Source organism: Pelmatolapia mariae, linkage group LG2 (genome assembly GCF_036321145.2).
Source record: "Pelmatolapia mariae isolate MD_Pm_ZW linkage group LG2, Pm_UMD_F_2, whole genome shotgun sequence".
Classification (NCBI taxonomy): Eukaryota; Metazoa; Chordata; class Actinopteri; order Cichliformes; family Cichlidae; genus Pelmatolapia; species Pelmatolapia mariae.
The window spans coordinates 15,245,052-15,260,809 of NC_086228.1; the positions used below are offsets into that span (position 1 = coordinate 15,245,052).

The 15,758-nt window shown below is 38.0% G+C and overlaps 3 protein-coding genes across 3 annotated transcripts in view; 1 reads left to right on the forward strand and 2 right to left on the reverse strand.

Annotated features, from left to right (window-relative positions):
* Positions 1-4,998, forward strand: part of anxa5a (annexin A5a) — a 35,313-nt gene extending 30,315 nt beyond the window's left edge. Inside the window, exon 12 of the mRNA XM_063482556.1 lies at positions 4,939-4,998. Within this exon, the coding sequence (XP_063338626.1) occupies positions 4,939-4,998 (60 nt within the window). The remainder of the gene's footprint in view (positions 1-4,938) is intronic.
* A 5,235-nt stretch (positions 4,999-10,233) lies between these two features.
* On the reverse strand, positions 10,234-12,254 carry fgfbp1a (fibroblast growth factor binding protein 1a). The gene is made up of 2 exons (XM_063485303.1): positions 12,182-12,254; positions 10,234-11,483 (listed from the first exon to the last, which is right to left on the reverse strand). Exon 2 carries the CDS (start codon positions 11,462-11,464, stop codon positions 10,829-10,831), a length of 636 nt encoding a protein of 211 aa, XP_063341373.1. The 5' UTR covers positions 11,465-11,483; positions 12,182-12,254; the 3' UTR covers positions 10,234-10,828.
* A 1,430-nt stretch (positions 12,255-13,684) lies between these two features.
* On the reverse strand, positions 13,685-14,654 carry fgfbp2a (fibroblast growth factor binding protein 2a). Its single transcript, XM_063485325.1, has one exon. It carries the CDS (start codon positions 14,361-14,363, stop codon positions 13,728-13,730), a length of 636 nt encoding a protein of 211 aa, XP_063341395.1. The 5' UTR covers positions 14,364-14,654; the 3' UTR covers positions 13,685-13,727.
* Positions 14,655-15,758: the final 1,104 nt, after the last annotated feature.

The following is a 15,758-nucleotide window of genomic DNA, read 5'->3' on the forward strand; positions in this document are numbered from 1 at the left end:
GTTATTCTACAATTTCTCCACTTTTTAAATAATTTATAATTCCTTCTGCATGTTCACAGTCCCCGTACTGTGTACTATTCACTTTGCCTTCCAAATGAATCGGAGCTACATATAGCTAATGACATTAATTATGCCTGTGCTTTTCCTTCTATTATAAGAGCATGTTTATGTCACACAGTAGTTGCCACAATTAATGGTATCTAACATGTAAATAATGATAATGTCAACATACAAGCCGTAATTATGACTTGGAGACTTGCTTTTTGAAAAATTTCTATACCAACCAACCATGGATGCCTGACATTAAAAGTGGAATAAAAATGTAAAGCCTTAACTAAGCTTATTTAAGGCTTTACATTTTTATTCTAAAGTCAAAAGCTATTTTAAGCTTTTGGCTCATTGCTTATACTTAGGCTTACACACTAGCGTCCACCATTGTAACTGTATTTATATGAGAGAAAATAAAGAAAAGCTTAATAGGTCTCCTTTAAAGGACAGTGTGCTAAAGTTTCAATGGAAGTTTTCAATGAGGAGTGGTTGTAAAGTGATATCAAACAAATTCTTTGCTTTTCCTTATCAATATGATGTAAACATGGATGGTGTAATCTAATGTGTATTGAATAATAACCAACCATGAGTAATTAGAGTGGATCGCTATAAGCAGTACTGTTGAATGCAGAGTATTAATTGTCTTGAAAATAACATCTCGATTATGCGGTCAAACAGGAAGCACTTATTTCATTTGTATCAAGGATATAAGTGACGCTGGGATCTCGGATCATTTCCCAGTTATATTTGATACTGGCTTATGCACTAATGAACTACATCCTGCGGCTCCCCTTCGCCCACTACGTGTAATCAATGCTGAAGTGGTGTCAAACCTCTCTGTCTTTCTTGGATTCTGCATCTGTCACTCCCGACTGTTGTTCATTTCGCTCAGTTGATGACTGTGCTAATACCTTGCTATCGTTATTTTCTTCTATCCTTGATACTCTTGCCCCTATTAAAATGAAGCGCCCTAGAACCTACTCTCAGTGTTGGCTTAATGACACTACGCGCGCTCTACATCGCATGTGTCGGCGCGCTGAGAGAAGGTGGAAAAAAGATAAACTTCAGGTTTCTTACGACATGCTACGGACTAGCCGCTTAAAACTCCAAAGTACTGCTAAAATGGCCAAGCGTCTTTCTTATCCAAAATCATCCAGGCCAATGGTCATAACCCCCGCACCTTATTTAAAATCTTTAACTCAGTGTTTAACCCTTGCCCGGACATGCCTTTACCTTATTCTGTGACAGCACTGAGCAGCTCCTTCAGTGGGAGACTGCGGCACCCACGGTGTGGGACGGAGAGATTTCGCAGGTCTTTCCTCCCCACTGCTGTCAGACTGCACAACAAAGACTCCAACTGATCAACACACACATTCACACATGTGCAATAATCTTTTCTGGTATCGTTGTATTTTTACTGAGTTGTATATAGCACTTGTATTCTATTTTTATCTTATTGCATATTTTATTCTATTTTATTCTACTGTATATAGTATTTTATTTTATTCTATTCTGTACAGTTGTATACTGTATTTATTCTTATTTTATTTTATTCTAATTTTTGCTTCATAACTTTTGCACTGTCCACTTCCTGCTGTGACAAAACAAATTTCCCACATGTGGGACTAATAAAGGTTATCTTATCTTATCTTATCTTATCTTATTCTCAGGCTCTTTGTGAGCGATTTCAAATTCACTGTTTAGACAAGGTCTCATCTCTTAAGTCCTCCCTTCCCCCGTTTCATGTCCTCTCCCCATTCCTGAGTGCATTTCAACTTTCCACCAGTTTGAGCCTGTGTCACTTTTGTCTCTTAAGCGGCTAGTTGATCAAATGAATAACACCAATACTGTGCTTGACATTCTTCCATCTCGCATAGCTAAGGACTGTTTTGATGTAATTGGACCTAATATCCTATTTCTTATGAACTTTTCCTTGCTCTCAGGCTGTGTTCCTTTGGCTTTTAAGCATGCTGTAGTCCACCCGATTCTTAAAAAAAGAAACTCTGACTGTTATGACCTTTTAAACTACAGACCGATCTGTAAGCTTTCATTCTTGTCCAAGATCCTGGAGAGACTAGTTCTCTCCCAGCTCCAGGCGTACTTGGACACGAACAATATTGCTGAGAAATTTCAATCTGCTTTTAAGCCACTGCATAGCACTGAAACGACGTTGGTTAGAGTTCTTAACCTCTTAAGCCCCAAGCCTAACTGATCTCCTGCCTTTTGCCCCCGTATCAGGGGGCATTGGGGCTTAAGAGGTTAATGATATTCTTGTAATTACTGATACTGGATGCTCTATGGTCCTAGTTTTATTGGACCTCTCTTCGGCTTTTGATATGGTGGACCATAACATCTTATTATTAAGACGTGAGCACACTGTGGGTATTAGAGGCACTGCCCTTGACTGGTTTAAATCATACCTCGCTGACAGATCCTTTTCGGTTAACTTGGGCACCTTCTCCTCTTCCTCTGCACTGGTCTGTTGCGGTGTACATCAAGGATCAGTTTTAGGCCCTATTCTTTTCTCATTATATTTGCTCCCTCTAGGCGCAATCTTTGAAAAATACAATATCGCCTTCCACTGTTACGCCGACGACATACAGATCTATTTTGAACTCACTGACGACCTTGCTGTGTCCCTGCACTACTTTCAAGGATGCATGCGTGAGGTCAAAGAATGGTTGCTGAGTAATTCCCTCGTTTTAAACGATAAGAAGACTGCGATTGTGGTGTTCAACAGTAAAATCCCTCGTGTCCAACTTCGTGCTGCCCTGGGTCCCTTTCCTAGCTCAGTAACTTAGGTGTACTGCTGGACAGCTTGCTCAAACTCGATAAGCAAGTGTCTGCTGTAGTGAGATCTAGCTTCCACCAACTGCGCCTTATCTCTAAAGCTAGGCATTATGTTCCGCATGAGGACGTGGAGAAGCGTATTCACGCTTTTGTGACCGCCAGGTTGGATTATTGTAATTCCTTGTACTACGGTCTTCCCTCTTCTCTTCTTCTTAGACTGCAAACAGTCCAAAATGCGGTGGCCCGCCTCTTGACTGGTGCAAGAAAATTTTGCTCTATTACTCCTGTTCTAGCTGGCTTGCACTGGCTGCCCATAAAGTACCGTATTCAATTTAAAATATTACTCCTTACGTTCAAAATATTAATGAATTAGCGCCGAGTTATCTTAGTGAACTTCTCAGGCCACATACTCCTGCTAGAACACTTAGATCTGCCACTCAACTACTTCTGACGCAACCTAGATCTCGGCTGAAGTCTCGGGGTGACCGTGTGTTTGCTCTGGCTGCCCCATTACTGTGGAATTGATATCCGCGCCTCTGATTCTATTGCACTGTTTAAATCACGACTAAAAACCCACTTATTCAATCTTGCCTTCCCCTCTAGTTAACATTTCTTTTATGATTTTATATTATGCACTTTTATGCTCATTTAATTCCTTGTTTGTTCTGTATCTGCTGCTTTCCTATGTATCAGTGACAGCTATCTGCTTGCATACCTAGTACTTGCTTTGGTCCTACTTCTATTATCTTCCTTTTATTCTCTATGTTACTTGTTAAGCACCTTGGCATACCCTTGGTTTTAAGTGTGCTTTATAAATAAAGTTTATTATTATTATTATTATTATTATTATTATTATTATTATTATTATAGTCACCCCGGCTAGCTTTCCCTCAGTAGAGTAAATGACTGATGGTAGCAGAACTTGACTACCTGTGGAAACATTTCCCAGCAAAATAGGAAAAGATTCAGAGGAGGCAAAGAACATGAAGAGAGAGAGGGTCATCAAGCATGCTGGAGCATGACCCTAGACTTGAGAGATTTCAAAACTGACATTTAGTTGGCATTTCTGTTAGATTTTTCATGTTTTGTTGCTTAATAAACTTTAAATTCAACTGTCTGCATGAAAATCTCTGGGATGATAAATAATGTGCAAGCTTATAAAACCATACCACACCATACCATAAGTATGGTATGGTATGGTATAACACATGGTAGCTAGCTGGATAGCCATGTAGCATTTTGCTCAGAGAAGCAAAGTAAATTTATATTTTATTGCTGTATTTATTTATTTACAGCAGTACCTAGGTGTCGTAGCCCTGTGATGGCCTGGTGATTTGTTTATGGTGTCCCACCTCACCTTTTGTTCGATGACAGCTGGGGTTGGCTCGAGCCTTCCTTCCAATCTGAATTAGATAAGCAGTTAAGACAATGGATGGACGGGTTAGCTGACCTATTAAGAACATGAATGCTCTAGATAAAATATCTGTAAACATCAACATTTCAAGGGTTTTTGTCAACAGTTGCAGTTATTAACTTGATATTTTGAGATAACAGATGAAAAAAATGGGACTTTTGATGGCAAAAAAATCTGCATTGATATCAATGCACGTGTCAGGGGGAAAAGGTGCTGTGGTTAATCCAAACTGGACACTCTCTACCTTACTCTGTGTAACATCAGATCAGCAGAAATTGAAGTCAATGTGGAAGGAAAGCTCATATATGTTTATAGCTTTAGCTTCGATTAGCTAAATGTTAGTAGCATTTGTGAAGCTCCCAAAAGACACTGGGACATGTGACTAACTGGAGGATGTTGATGTTGAGTTCAATGCTTTTACTCAAGGACAAACTGACATGACATGTGGAGAGGAGGAGTAGGAGAGCCAAACACCTGAGCTAGAGCTACCCACATATCAGTATAATCTCCATTAATTTTCTCAGGTCGCCAGTCTGTCACTGGGCAAAACTAACTCTGTCAGTACTTAAATTAAATGAAAAGAATTCAGTCATTTCTAAAATAAACATACCAGAGTAGATAAATGAATGTTCAACCTCCCAAATTAAATGAGACTCTTTTTCTTCTTATTTTTTTTCTTTTTACAGGAAGACACAACTGGAGACTACCAGAAGGCTTTACTCTACCTGTGTGGTGGGAATGATTAATGCAACCTTATGACGCATTTAGCAGCAATGAATGATGAGCCATCATGTTGCTGCAAGACAAAGCTATACACATGAGATGAGGATATTGATCTATAGTTCTTCTTTCTGTTAGTGTGTGTTTATCGAGTTAGTGTGAATTACCTGAGTGTCATTTTGACTTATGACAATATTATATTGTATGAATATTATTTACAAGGCACTGTTCTTTTTTTTGTTTGTTTGTTTTTTAAATGCCAGACAGAACATATAGCTCTAATTTAGTCCTTGGTAAACAAGCAGTTTTGATTTTAATGCAGATAATAATGCTTTCTGAAATGATGAAATGCCTGATTAATTTAAAATCTTTGACCTCTTTTTCTTGTCAAGCGTACACGCAATGTTAGCAGCTGTTTACCTTATTTGAGCTCGCTTCTCACAGCATGTGTTAAATGCAAGTTTGAAAATACAATACCGCTACTCAATTATTAAACCCTACATGTTGACAACCCTGATGCTCTCATTAATAAGAAATGAGACTGTGATCCAGACTTGACGTGCAATGCGGCTGTCAGTGATCAATAAGTAATGGGACGCTATTAGACATTTGTTGATGCATATAATGAGATCTATTGCTTCCATGCCTTTCTGCACGACGAGGCCAAATGTCAAACAAACGGGGTCCCTATAGGTCACTCAGTGGAAAACGATTTTATTTTGCTGGAAGTGAACCACAGGGTGGCAGCAGAGTTTGAAATGAGGACACAATGTCTTTATAATGTTTCTCATTACAGTGATTGATGAGATAGTGTCAATATATTTTACTTAAAATTAATTTTCTTTTCACAAATTAACAATTTAAATGTAAATAAATGGAGTGATTACAATAGGGCCTTCGCAGACTAGTACTCGGGACCTAACTATAAGTTTTTCAACCCTCCCATTTTAACCACACCCCATATCTTAGGCAACATGTGTAATCTTTCTCATATATCACTGCAATGTTTCTTCATTTTCTTATAATTCAACTTCACATATTTAATACCTTTTAAATACCAATGGGTATTTAAGTAAAGTTCTTGGTTGGTGAATTTGCAATAATATGCCCATTAGTGAGTGCAATTGATGACTGTTATTGATGAAATCGAGGAGGATGCATATAAGGATGAGTCATATAAATGTTGATCTGTTTAAAATTATAAAGTCATTAAAATAACCCAGCACAGATGTGCATGTCAATACTCTCGAAATTTATCATTTCTCAGTGTGGTTCAGAAATATTCAGTGTTTCAGTTCAGTGTGGTTATACATATTTTACAGTCATGTGACCTAGACACTGTTAGGTATTCAGAAAGCACCGCAGGGTTAAACCTGCAAAGTGTTTTCATGTATAGTCACGCTTTCTTCTGAGGCTCCTGCTCTCTCTGCAGACACAAGTCCACACTGATTCATTGCAAAAATGACTGGAAAGTTGATGCTCCACATCTCTGTAGGTATTTATTCATCCAAAGAGAAAATTACATTTGCTTTTTAATGCAGCTATACTATTGCTTTACAATGAATGTGCTGTTTATTTACAACTTTGGATAGATTCCACAGCTCAACAGAAATGCCAGTGCAAAATAAGAAAATAGCACAATCCATATAACATTACTCCAACCAGAATAAAAATACATACATACAGTACAATGAATAGCAAAAGAGAGACACATTAAAATTTAACAGATTTAACATCCAACGATTTGAAAGGTTTTGATATATTTAGGTGTAGTATTATAAATTATGAATAGCAGTGCAGGCTGTTAATGACAGTCCAGTAATTTGAGATAAATCACCTTATTTTAAGCATTTTACTTTTAAGTTTATGAAAGGGGGTTAATCAGGAAAAAGTTTAGTTAAAGTTGGTAAACCAAAATATCCTTAAATTTAGTACACCAGACGGAGGAAAACAGGTACCCATGTGCAATGTAAACCATACACATACTTTGTGTATGGCAGATCTTTGAAATGTGCAGTTTAAAGTCTTTCCTGTAATCACTGTCACTGCTAGTGCCTGACTATCATAAATCAGGCATGCTCCATACTAGATGATCATTTCTACTGCAGGACGACGCTGTAAATAATAGTGAGGTGGTATTGCTCTTTCCACTGTGCGGTGTGGCTGTAGAACTTAATTGTCAGTTATTTCTGGGAAATCTTTGCTCTGAGTCACATTATTTTAAAATGCAGTGTATGCATGCATATTGAGCCTTTATAATATGTCTAGAAAAACGATACTCGTACAGCCAGATGGATGGTGATGTTTGTTTGGTCTAGACTGACCACAACAGCACATATTCATCTGTCTAACTTCACACTAACAGTGCCATTTTATGGCATTTATTTTAATTCCCTTCAGTTCTTTGTTATCTTGGCTCCACTGAGCCTAAAGCTTATAAACTAAAAGCTCACTTGCACACATACAAAGGCATTCATATAAGCTTATAAGCCTGACTCACATACACACTGTGCCAGATCTCCTTTGTGTCAATAGTCCTGAAATGTGTTTTGAATATTTTCAGCTTGACCAAGCCTTACATCGCCTAAGCCAATCAGGAGTGGTTGCAGGCAGTCACACCACCTGTACGCCCACACTTTCCAGGGTTCACTTACTGGGGAAAGATTTGGCTTTACATCCATTCACGTATCATGAAATTAATAGGAGGAACAGACCAATGTTAACATTTGTTTGGATTTTGTTAGAGGCCACCTGATGAAAACATCTTACTAGCTGTTTTTGTTTTCACATACTCATTTGTGCTAATTGGAGTCACTAAACAGGTCTTTTTTTAAATGGTGCTGGGGCTTTTAGAAGCATTTAAATGCAATGATATGACAAATCTGGCTTAGATTTCTTTTAACACAAAGTCTGAAATGAGGTTGTGTCAGTGAGTGAAACTCTAGTTCATAAAGATAAAACTTGCTAGCCAAATTTTTTGTTAATAGCATTTTGTTAAATGGTAACTTACTACTTTTGTTTCCACTTTTGGCATCATAAAACCAATATGTTGATATATACAAGGGTAAACTGAAGAACCTAAAATTGTAGTCCACAAACCAATTGGTGACATCATGGAGGAAACATTTGTCTGATAATTATTTCTGTGTATTTGTGACTGCTTTCAAAATGAATTTCCTTGTTTAACTCACTGGAAATGAGGAGATCATTAGTGCAGCTTTAACAATGCCATTAAATACATGACTTATTGACTGTAAACAAAATAATGAATGCAGAGACCTACATACATTTTTAAAGCTATGATGAGCTCATAAAGATAACGTTAAAATAAAATAGTACAAACAAATAAATCAATGTTAAACAATAAAATCATATTTACAAGACATAATATGAAAACACATTGTCTTTAGCCCTATTCCTCGAAAATGCTCATCTTCATTTCCTGTAATCATTCCACCTGCACCACAGATACATAACTGAGATGCATGATGTGCTTCTGAAATAACACTGGCAAGAGGAATCACAGTGCAGAAAACATACCAAAAAATACATAAATAAATCAGTCGCGCTTATCCGAAGCTTTTATGCAAAGTGTGCCACAGCATCACAATAAATGTGTGACCCCTGTTTGTTCACTCGCAGAGCTATAGAGATCAGTCCTGGAAAGCAATTCATTTGGTCTTTTCTTTGGATCCTTCACTATAAAGCAGAACTAGAACATGTGGCAGTTATGTGCTTTCTGAAAAGTGTCTGGGTTAAAGCTGACACATTGTTGGTCAGGAAAAAATGAATGCATATTGGAGTATAAAACAACTTAAGAGCAATTTTGCAGCATTAGTCCCAGTATTATTTTTCATAGCTTGATTGCATTTAGAATGACAGTTGGTGTCCATGTAAGACCCATTTCATTAGCTTTAAATACTGCATTTGGATTTTTTAAATTCAATTATTTCTTTGCAAAGCTGGCAGAAGAATAGCTCTTAATTTAAAGTACCATTCTTCTGGCATTTTATTATTTTAATAGAAACTGTTTAATTGAGTATCCATATTTCAAGCTGCTCAGCAGAATTTCAGTCTTGTTTTCAGCAGCTGTTATTTTAAAGTCCTTCAAGGAAAGCTACTCCTTATACATCTGTATTCACTACATTCTAGCAGTGACTTTGTGGCTGCTGTATAATTTATTTTTTTCTGCAGCCACACTGTTTTGGCCTTTCTGATCCACCAGCAACAGATTTCCTACTAAGCCCAGAATGCAACCTGCTGAGAGTCTGAACTTGATGGATTTAACCTGTGGGCAAACCATTACGTTTCAGCAGGAGATGAAGACTAAGTGATCACAAAAAGCAGAGTCATTCCACTGTCTAAAATGACAACATGTCTTCCAGCTCTGGCTGAAGAATGTTCTTTCTGGCTTTCACAGAACTGTGTATGATTGGAGAATATTAACAATGGAACTTTTGGGAATGGATTTATCTGGGATTCCTAGAACATAAACAGTCAGTGTGTATCTTTACAGTACTATTCCCATTAAGTTTTATTTACTTTCTCCTAATTTGTTGTTCATGGATTCTCAGTATCACTTTTTTCTGTCTTCTCTTTGACATCACCTCCCAACCAAGTGTAGCAGATGGCTCCCTGTCCCTGAGCTTGGTCCTGCTGGAGGTTCATTACCACTTCTCACTGTCACCAAGTGCTTTCTCACACAGAACTATCAGGTCATCTATTTTTTCTCTAATATAGCAGAGGCTTTGTCTTCCAGTGTGAAACAGTTTTAGGTGATATATAAAAATATAATAAAATCAAGTTGGTTAAATTCAGACTGATGACCTGTCCAGGGTGTACCCTGTCTCTCACCCTCTGGCAGCTGGGATAGGCGCCATCTACTACAGTTTCCTTGTAGTACAACTTTAATTGTTCTGCAAGTTTTTATTTAAATTACTTTAACTGGTAACCTCTCCATTATCAAGCAAATCTTGACAGTAAAAAAAGGAAATCAAATTATCCAGGAATGTACTTCATTGGTTAGTTTATACAGCTCATTAATACAGTAATATTATAAATATTAACTCATATTCCAGTACAGCTTTTCCAAAGCAAATAGTAAGATTTTTACAGTATGTACAAGTTTGGTATGCAAACTTAATTCAAGCTAATTCAAGCTAATGTTATCACAGAAATGATGAATAAGTATGGGAACTTCTGCTGATCATAAGTGCCAAAAATAATGCTAAAGTCTTCAGTTTAACCTGCAAAATATTATTTCTGTTTTATTTTGTCCGTTTAGATACTGGTATCCCTTGATTATGCAAGATGAACATATGAGGTTTTTATGGCTTCACACAGTGACTGTGGCTTCACAGGCCTCTCGTTGCCGAGGTATGCAGGCTGAGGTTTCTAGAAATCACACTCCCCCTGGCTTAAATTGCTATGTCAATACCAGACATTCTCAAACATTTAACCTCCCTTGAAAAGCCTTCAGGCAAGACTGTGCACATTTGGGAGAGACAGAAAATGGGTTTGACATTATTTTAAGGAGTATTTTTTCTTTTTATTTAAGTAGGCATTTTATATTGAGAAGGAGAGGTAATTTCAATATGACTATAATAGAAAAAAAATACCCAAGTGAAATTACAAGTTACAGGAAAAGAAATGAAAATCGAGAAACTAATATTCTACATATTATGTCTGTCTCAATAGGCTTGAACGCTTACACAAATTTCTCCAAAAGCGATAGATCAAAAACTGTTCATTGAGTATGTTTTTGTTGAGCAGTAAGCATCTATATGAAGAATCTATGGGACAAGTATTTACTGTATGTGACTGCAGAAAAGGTGAACTAATTCCAGTTTTTCTGTATCAGCAATCATAATCCCGCACCATAGTAAATAGAAATGTGCAAACACTTGACCAGGAGTTGTTGCAGAACTCCTCTGCTCTCTTCCTGTTATCAGCTTGACAGGATTTGACAGCTTTGACTGGAGAAGTTGGGGTATACAGTGGAGAAGTCTTCACCCTCTGTGTTACATTCAGTCTGAAATGAGCCTCTCTGGCAGCTCTTCTGCACATACCTGCCCTGACAAAAGCACTGCTGTCCTGGCAGAGACTGTTTAGCTTCTTCAACTCCCTGCCGATCTGCTTCCAGTAAAGTTTAACATTTGAGGCATACTCAGGACAAGCAGTTGGTCTGGCAATATACTCGCAGCTGAAGCTCCTGTCCTCCTTCTTGCACGTGATGCTGAGAATGACGATATCTTCACCTGTTGCAACCCAAGCACATTCAAACTTGTCTTTGGTGACTACTTTGCCTCTCATGAGCTGTGCAGAGACGGGCTTTGTTTGGCGGCCCACTTTTGCTCCTGACCTATCCTTGTGCTGTCCTTTGTCCATGCCTCGTCCCCTCCGTCCACCGCTCTTCTGGCAGCTACCCAACATCACCTGATGGGAAATACAAGCCAAGACCAGGAGGATGGTGACGTTTGTGAGGAGAGCCATGAAATCAGTAGAACACAACCTGCCAAAGGATTAAATCAGATTTAGATATTTGACCTTAAAACCCTTTCATTTCCCTTTGGAGAAAGACATGTCTTAATCCCCCGTTAAACCAACATTTCAAATGGAAACTGAATGTTGTGGGAATAGTTTTGGATTTAGACAGCACAAAACAGCATTAAGTATTTTTTGTACAGCACATTCAAGACAATTTCAAGTCAAAGAGGTATTTGGAAGAAAAAAAAAGAAAAATGCAAAGATGCAATCTAAAAATTATTATTCCATAAACGGAATTTTGAAAAAACATGGAGCACATGCACCTTTTAATTTGACTTTAAGAAAGGAAGAGGTTTAAAAACTGTTAAAAAGAGGCACAGATTTAAATACTGATTAAAAAATAAAAATGTAAATGCATCATATTACAATTGTGATGGTGCAATTATCCCTTGATTATGCAGTTATGCAACTATATCGCCTACAGTATAACTACAACATTTATAAACAAAATACAGCCTAGTAAATATTGGAAATAGAGATAAAGACAATGTGTTTAACAGGTATTTTATAAATATTGAACCTGGCAACAAGGATTTCACAGAATGCATTTTACAAAAACTTAACTGTGAGCACATTAAATATATACTAGGCTGATGTAAGTAGCACACCCCAAATATTGTTGCCAGATTAGGGTGCAGCTTAAGTTGTGGTGCTTTTCCTTACCTGAAGTTTTTAGAGAAACTTCGGTTTGCAGTCCTCACACATGAGAGTGTTGCCCTTACTTGCAGATTGCAATATGCTGCCACATAATCACCCCTCCCCTTCAAATATATACACTTGCACTCACACGCTCAGTCACACACCCACACACACACACACACACACACACACACACACACACACACACAGCATGACTGAAGAGCTTATAAAGTTTATTGAGGTCTAGAATAGATTAGGGATACTTTGAACCTGGTACCTGTGTCATCAAACTAAACTGTGTGTGGGGGGAAAGACGTTTAAAATGCCATGGCTGATAGAAAATGAAATTACCCTAATACATAATAAAAACTTTTTATAAACACTGTCAATTTAGAACCAAAACTTCATCAACCCACAAATGATACAAGTGTTAAACTTGTTTGCAGCTTCTATGGACCTGAATAATCACGAGCACTTGCAAGTCTTATGTTAAGCCCTCAAAATTAAAAGTTATCTGTTGTTCCAGATTTTCTGCTTCAAGTTCCACCTGCTTTAGAATAATCTAAGTTCATATTTTAAACAAATGCAAATAACCTTGAGTCTTAAAAGACCTTCACAGGGCCATCTGTAAGTACACCGTGCCAGAGATGAAATGGCTTTGAATATCTTGAAAGGAGCCAGATGTTTCTGCTGGATAAAACTGCTGATTGATTGAACTTAGTCTCAAAGCACCAAACACCTAATGGTCATATACGGTACAGCAGGCGAGTCTTATGGCTTAAAAATATTAAACTGCACACTGCCATAAGACATACAACACCCTAGACAACTCATTTTCCCAAATACTGCTGCTTGCAGTTTTATTATCTAATATTTTTAATCAGGAATATTAATGAAATGACATTAATCAGCACATAGAGATTGAAAATGTTTATTTAATAAAACATTTTCACATTTATACATTTTTTGGGACAAATACACCAGCATGGAAAACCAGAGCAAAATAAAACTATCCCCAAACAATTCTGAAGGTAATATTGAGTGATGCAAGCAGATAATATACAAGTAATAAACATAATAAACATACATTATATGTTAAAGCAGTATCATTCAGTACAGGCTGTTCATGAAAAACATTTGTCATTACATAGTCAAGTGAGACCTTTAAGTTCTTCCAGCTTGGCTTTTAATGAAGGCTGATAAATGTTGGTTTGAGTGAGAGAAGTACTTGAAAGTCACTGTAATAGCACAGCTTGCCCTGAAGAGGGTGTTACAGTTCTACAACAGGCTAACAAACTCCTCGTTTGGAATTTTCCTCCAAGGGCTGCTTGAGCCAGATGTCAAGTTATCTTCATTAGCGGTTAAAAGCTGTGAATATAACACATAAGGTGTGCAAGGTGGAAACTAGGTGCATAGGCAATATAATTAAGAGCAGCAAAATAAATAAATAAAAAAAATGCTGGAATCTAACTTAATTAAATAGCGTCATTCTAGATTAGTTATAAATGAATATTTTAAAAAAGCGTTGCATGTTAACAAACAGGCCCAATACTGCTGCTCACCTTTCTGGTTAATTACGAAACAAACCAATGAAGAACGAGCAGATGCCCTGCAGCGACCTCCAGCAATTCTGCCGAGCCATTCTTTTAGCGTTGCTCTCAACAGGAGGTGTTGTTGGTGGTGGTTGAGTACTAGTTTCCTGAGTGGTCTTTTCTTTTTGTGGCTCTTGAGTGGATTTTGCCTCAGCTTGTCTTGTTGGTCTAGGCCGACGTTGAGGTCTTGCTACTTTCCTAGAAGAAGCCTCTGCTCGTGACTGGGAGAGTGGAGACGATGAGAAGACCATCTGAGAGTCATCAGTTGCCTTCCTGCACATGTGAGGTTTAATCTTTCTTGGTGCCTGGCAGGCATTGTCCAGCTTTCTCAGGTTCCACATCATCTGGACGAAATAGTGTCGAGGATTTTTGTTGTAAGGGGTGCAGGTCTGAGGCTTGCCTATGTAGTCACACCAGTAAGAGCGCTTGTTCCTCTGGCATGACAGTCTCAGCCTCGTGAATTCCCCTTGACCGGTGACAATCATGGTGCATGAGTCTTTAGCCTTGGTGTTGAATTTGATAGGTGGATCCCAAATGCTTTGACCCCTTTCAGTCTGAGCCTCAGCTGGCCAGAGGCAGCAGGCGAGCAGCAGAGCAGCGGTCTGGGCCCACATAGTTTCCAAATGGGTGCTAAATGCGAAACTACTGGAAATGAGCGTCCCTCCTGCTTTTTATTGGCCAAGCAAAGAAGGAATTCAGGTTCCAAAAAAACAAAAAACCAGTAGACTAAAAGAGGCCAGCTCCATGGGAGGAGGAGAGTGGCCTTACCAGTTACAGCTGCCAGAAAAAGGAAAGCGCTACGTGCAAAACGATGTTGACACATGTAGGTGTTCTGTTAAAACAAAAGTACATCCTCTCATGCATGTAACCCCTTCTCAGTCATGTTAAATTTACCTCATGGAAAAACATCTTAGTTTCACTTGTTCTTAAAAGTTCATCGCAGAATGCAGGCTTAAAATGTCTTGCTTGCTGTAGAAAACAGTAAGAGCTCTTAACGATGTAGTGCAACCTATTATTTCCCTAAAAGATCTAAAGTATAAAGAGAAGTGTGAGTGTGAAGCCACTCAAATATTGGTCATAAAGTGTATTATGAATGTCTTTAAGAGGCTTTATTTTCTGGGTCCATCTGTATCTGCATTGAGTTTTGTCAGTGATAGAAGAACGAGACATGGTACTTAAAGAATCTATACAGGCAGTATAACTTCCAGGGTTTTAGTGTTTTGGGACTAAGAAGCAATATATCATTGATCTGCATTTAGACCACAATTTTAGAATAGCTAAAAATTATATTCTGTATTGAATTTTCCATCAGTAATTTGTCTCAGTTTCTAGATGTACGAGTTGAAACTCTTCAGCCTGTAGTGTCGGTTGGTGCCAAACACAATATTAGCAGAGTTTCTTCTTAAAATATTCACTACCCTTCCCTGTGAATGTTTCCATTTCCCTGAAATACCAGCATGTTCATTCCCACACTTGAAAATCATAATATGTGGGCTGCCCACTGTACATAACGACAGTGATGTCAGAGCTCAATTTTGTCCTCTAAAGGCAAAAGTATGGTGGCCAGGTGAGCTCACTACACTATAAGAAAAAGGAAACATCATTATTTTTTTCATTAAATGTGCAAAATACAACATAACCAAACAAACAAAATCTATTTACTTAGGAAATGGAGTAACACCTGCAAATTGCATGTGGCAGAGCGATACTCGTCAGTGGTGCTGCAAACAATGAAAAAAATGCCTTTTGTGTTTCCTGAAAAATTTTCCATGGTGTTCTTTATAGTTGCGCTGTGTATATTTTAACACAATGTCAGAAGTATTCTCCCCAGCACAGCGTTTGATCGGATGTAAACACACTGAAGAGGGTTTCTCTGAACCGCTGCTTCTGTTTTTATGTAGTTTTGTGCTCATCTCGCTCTACACAAGCCTTTCTAGAACTAGGGCTGCTATGCGGTCGTAGTGGCGGTGGTTATTCATATACCGAACTATTTGATGTCTCAGAAAACC

Bases quoted from the DNA above. Each gene is read 5' to 3' on its own strand.
- fgfbp2a (XM_063485325.1), bottom strand. From the start codon at position 14,363: ATGTGGGCCCAGACCGCTGCTCTGCTGCTCGCCTGCTGCCTCTGGCCA.
- fgfbp1a (XM_063485303.1), bottom strand. From the start codon at position 11,464: ATGGCTCTCCTCACAAACGTCACCATCCTCCTGGTCTTGGCTTGTATT.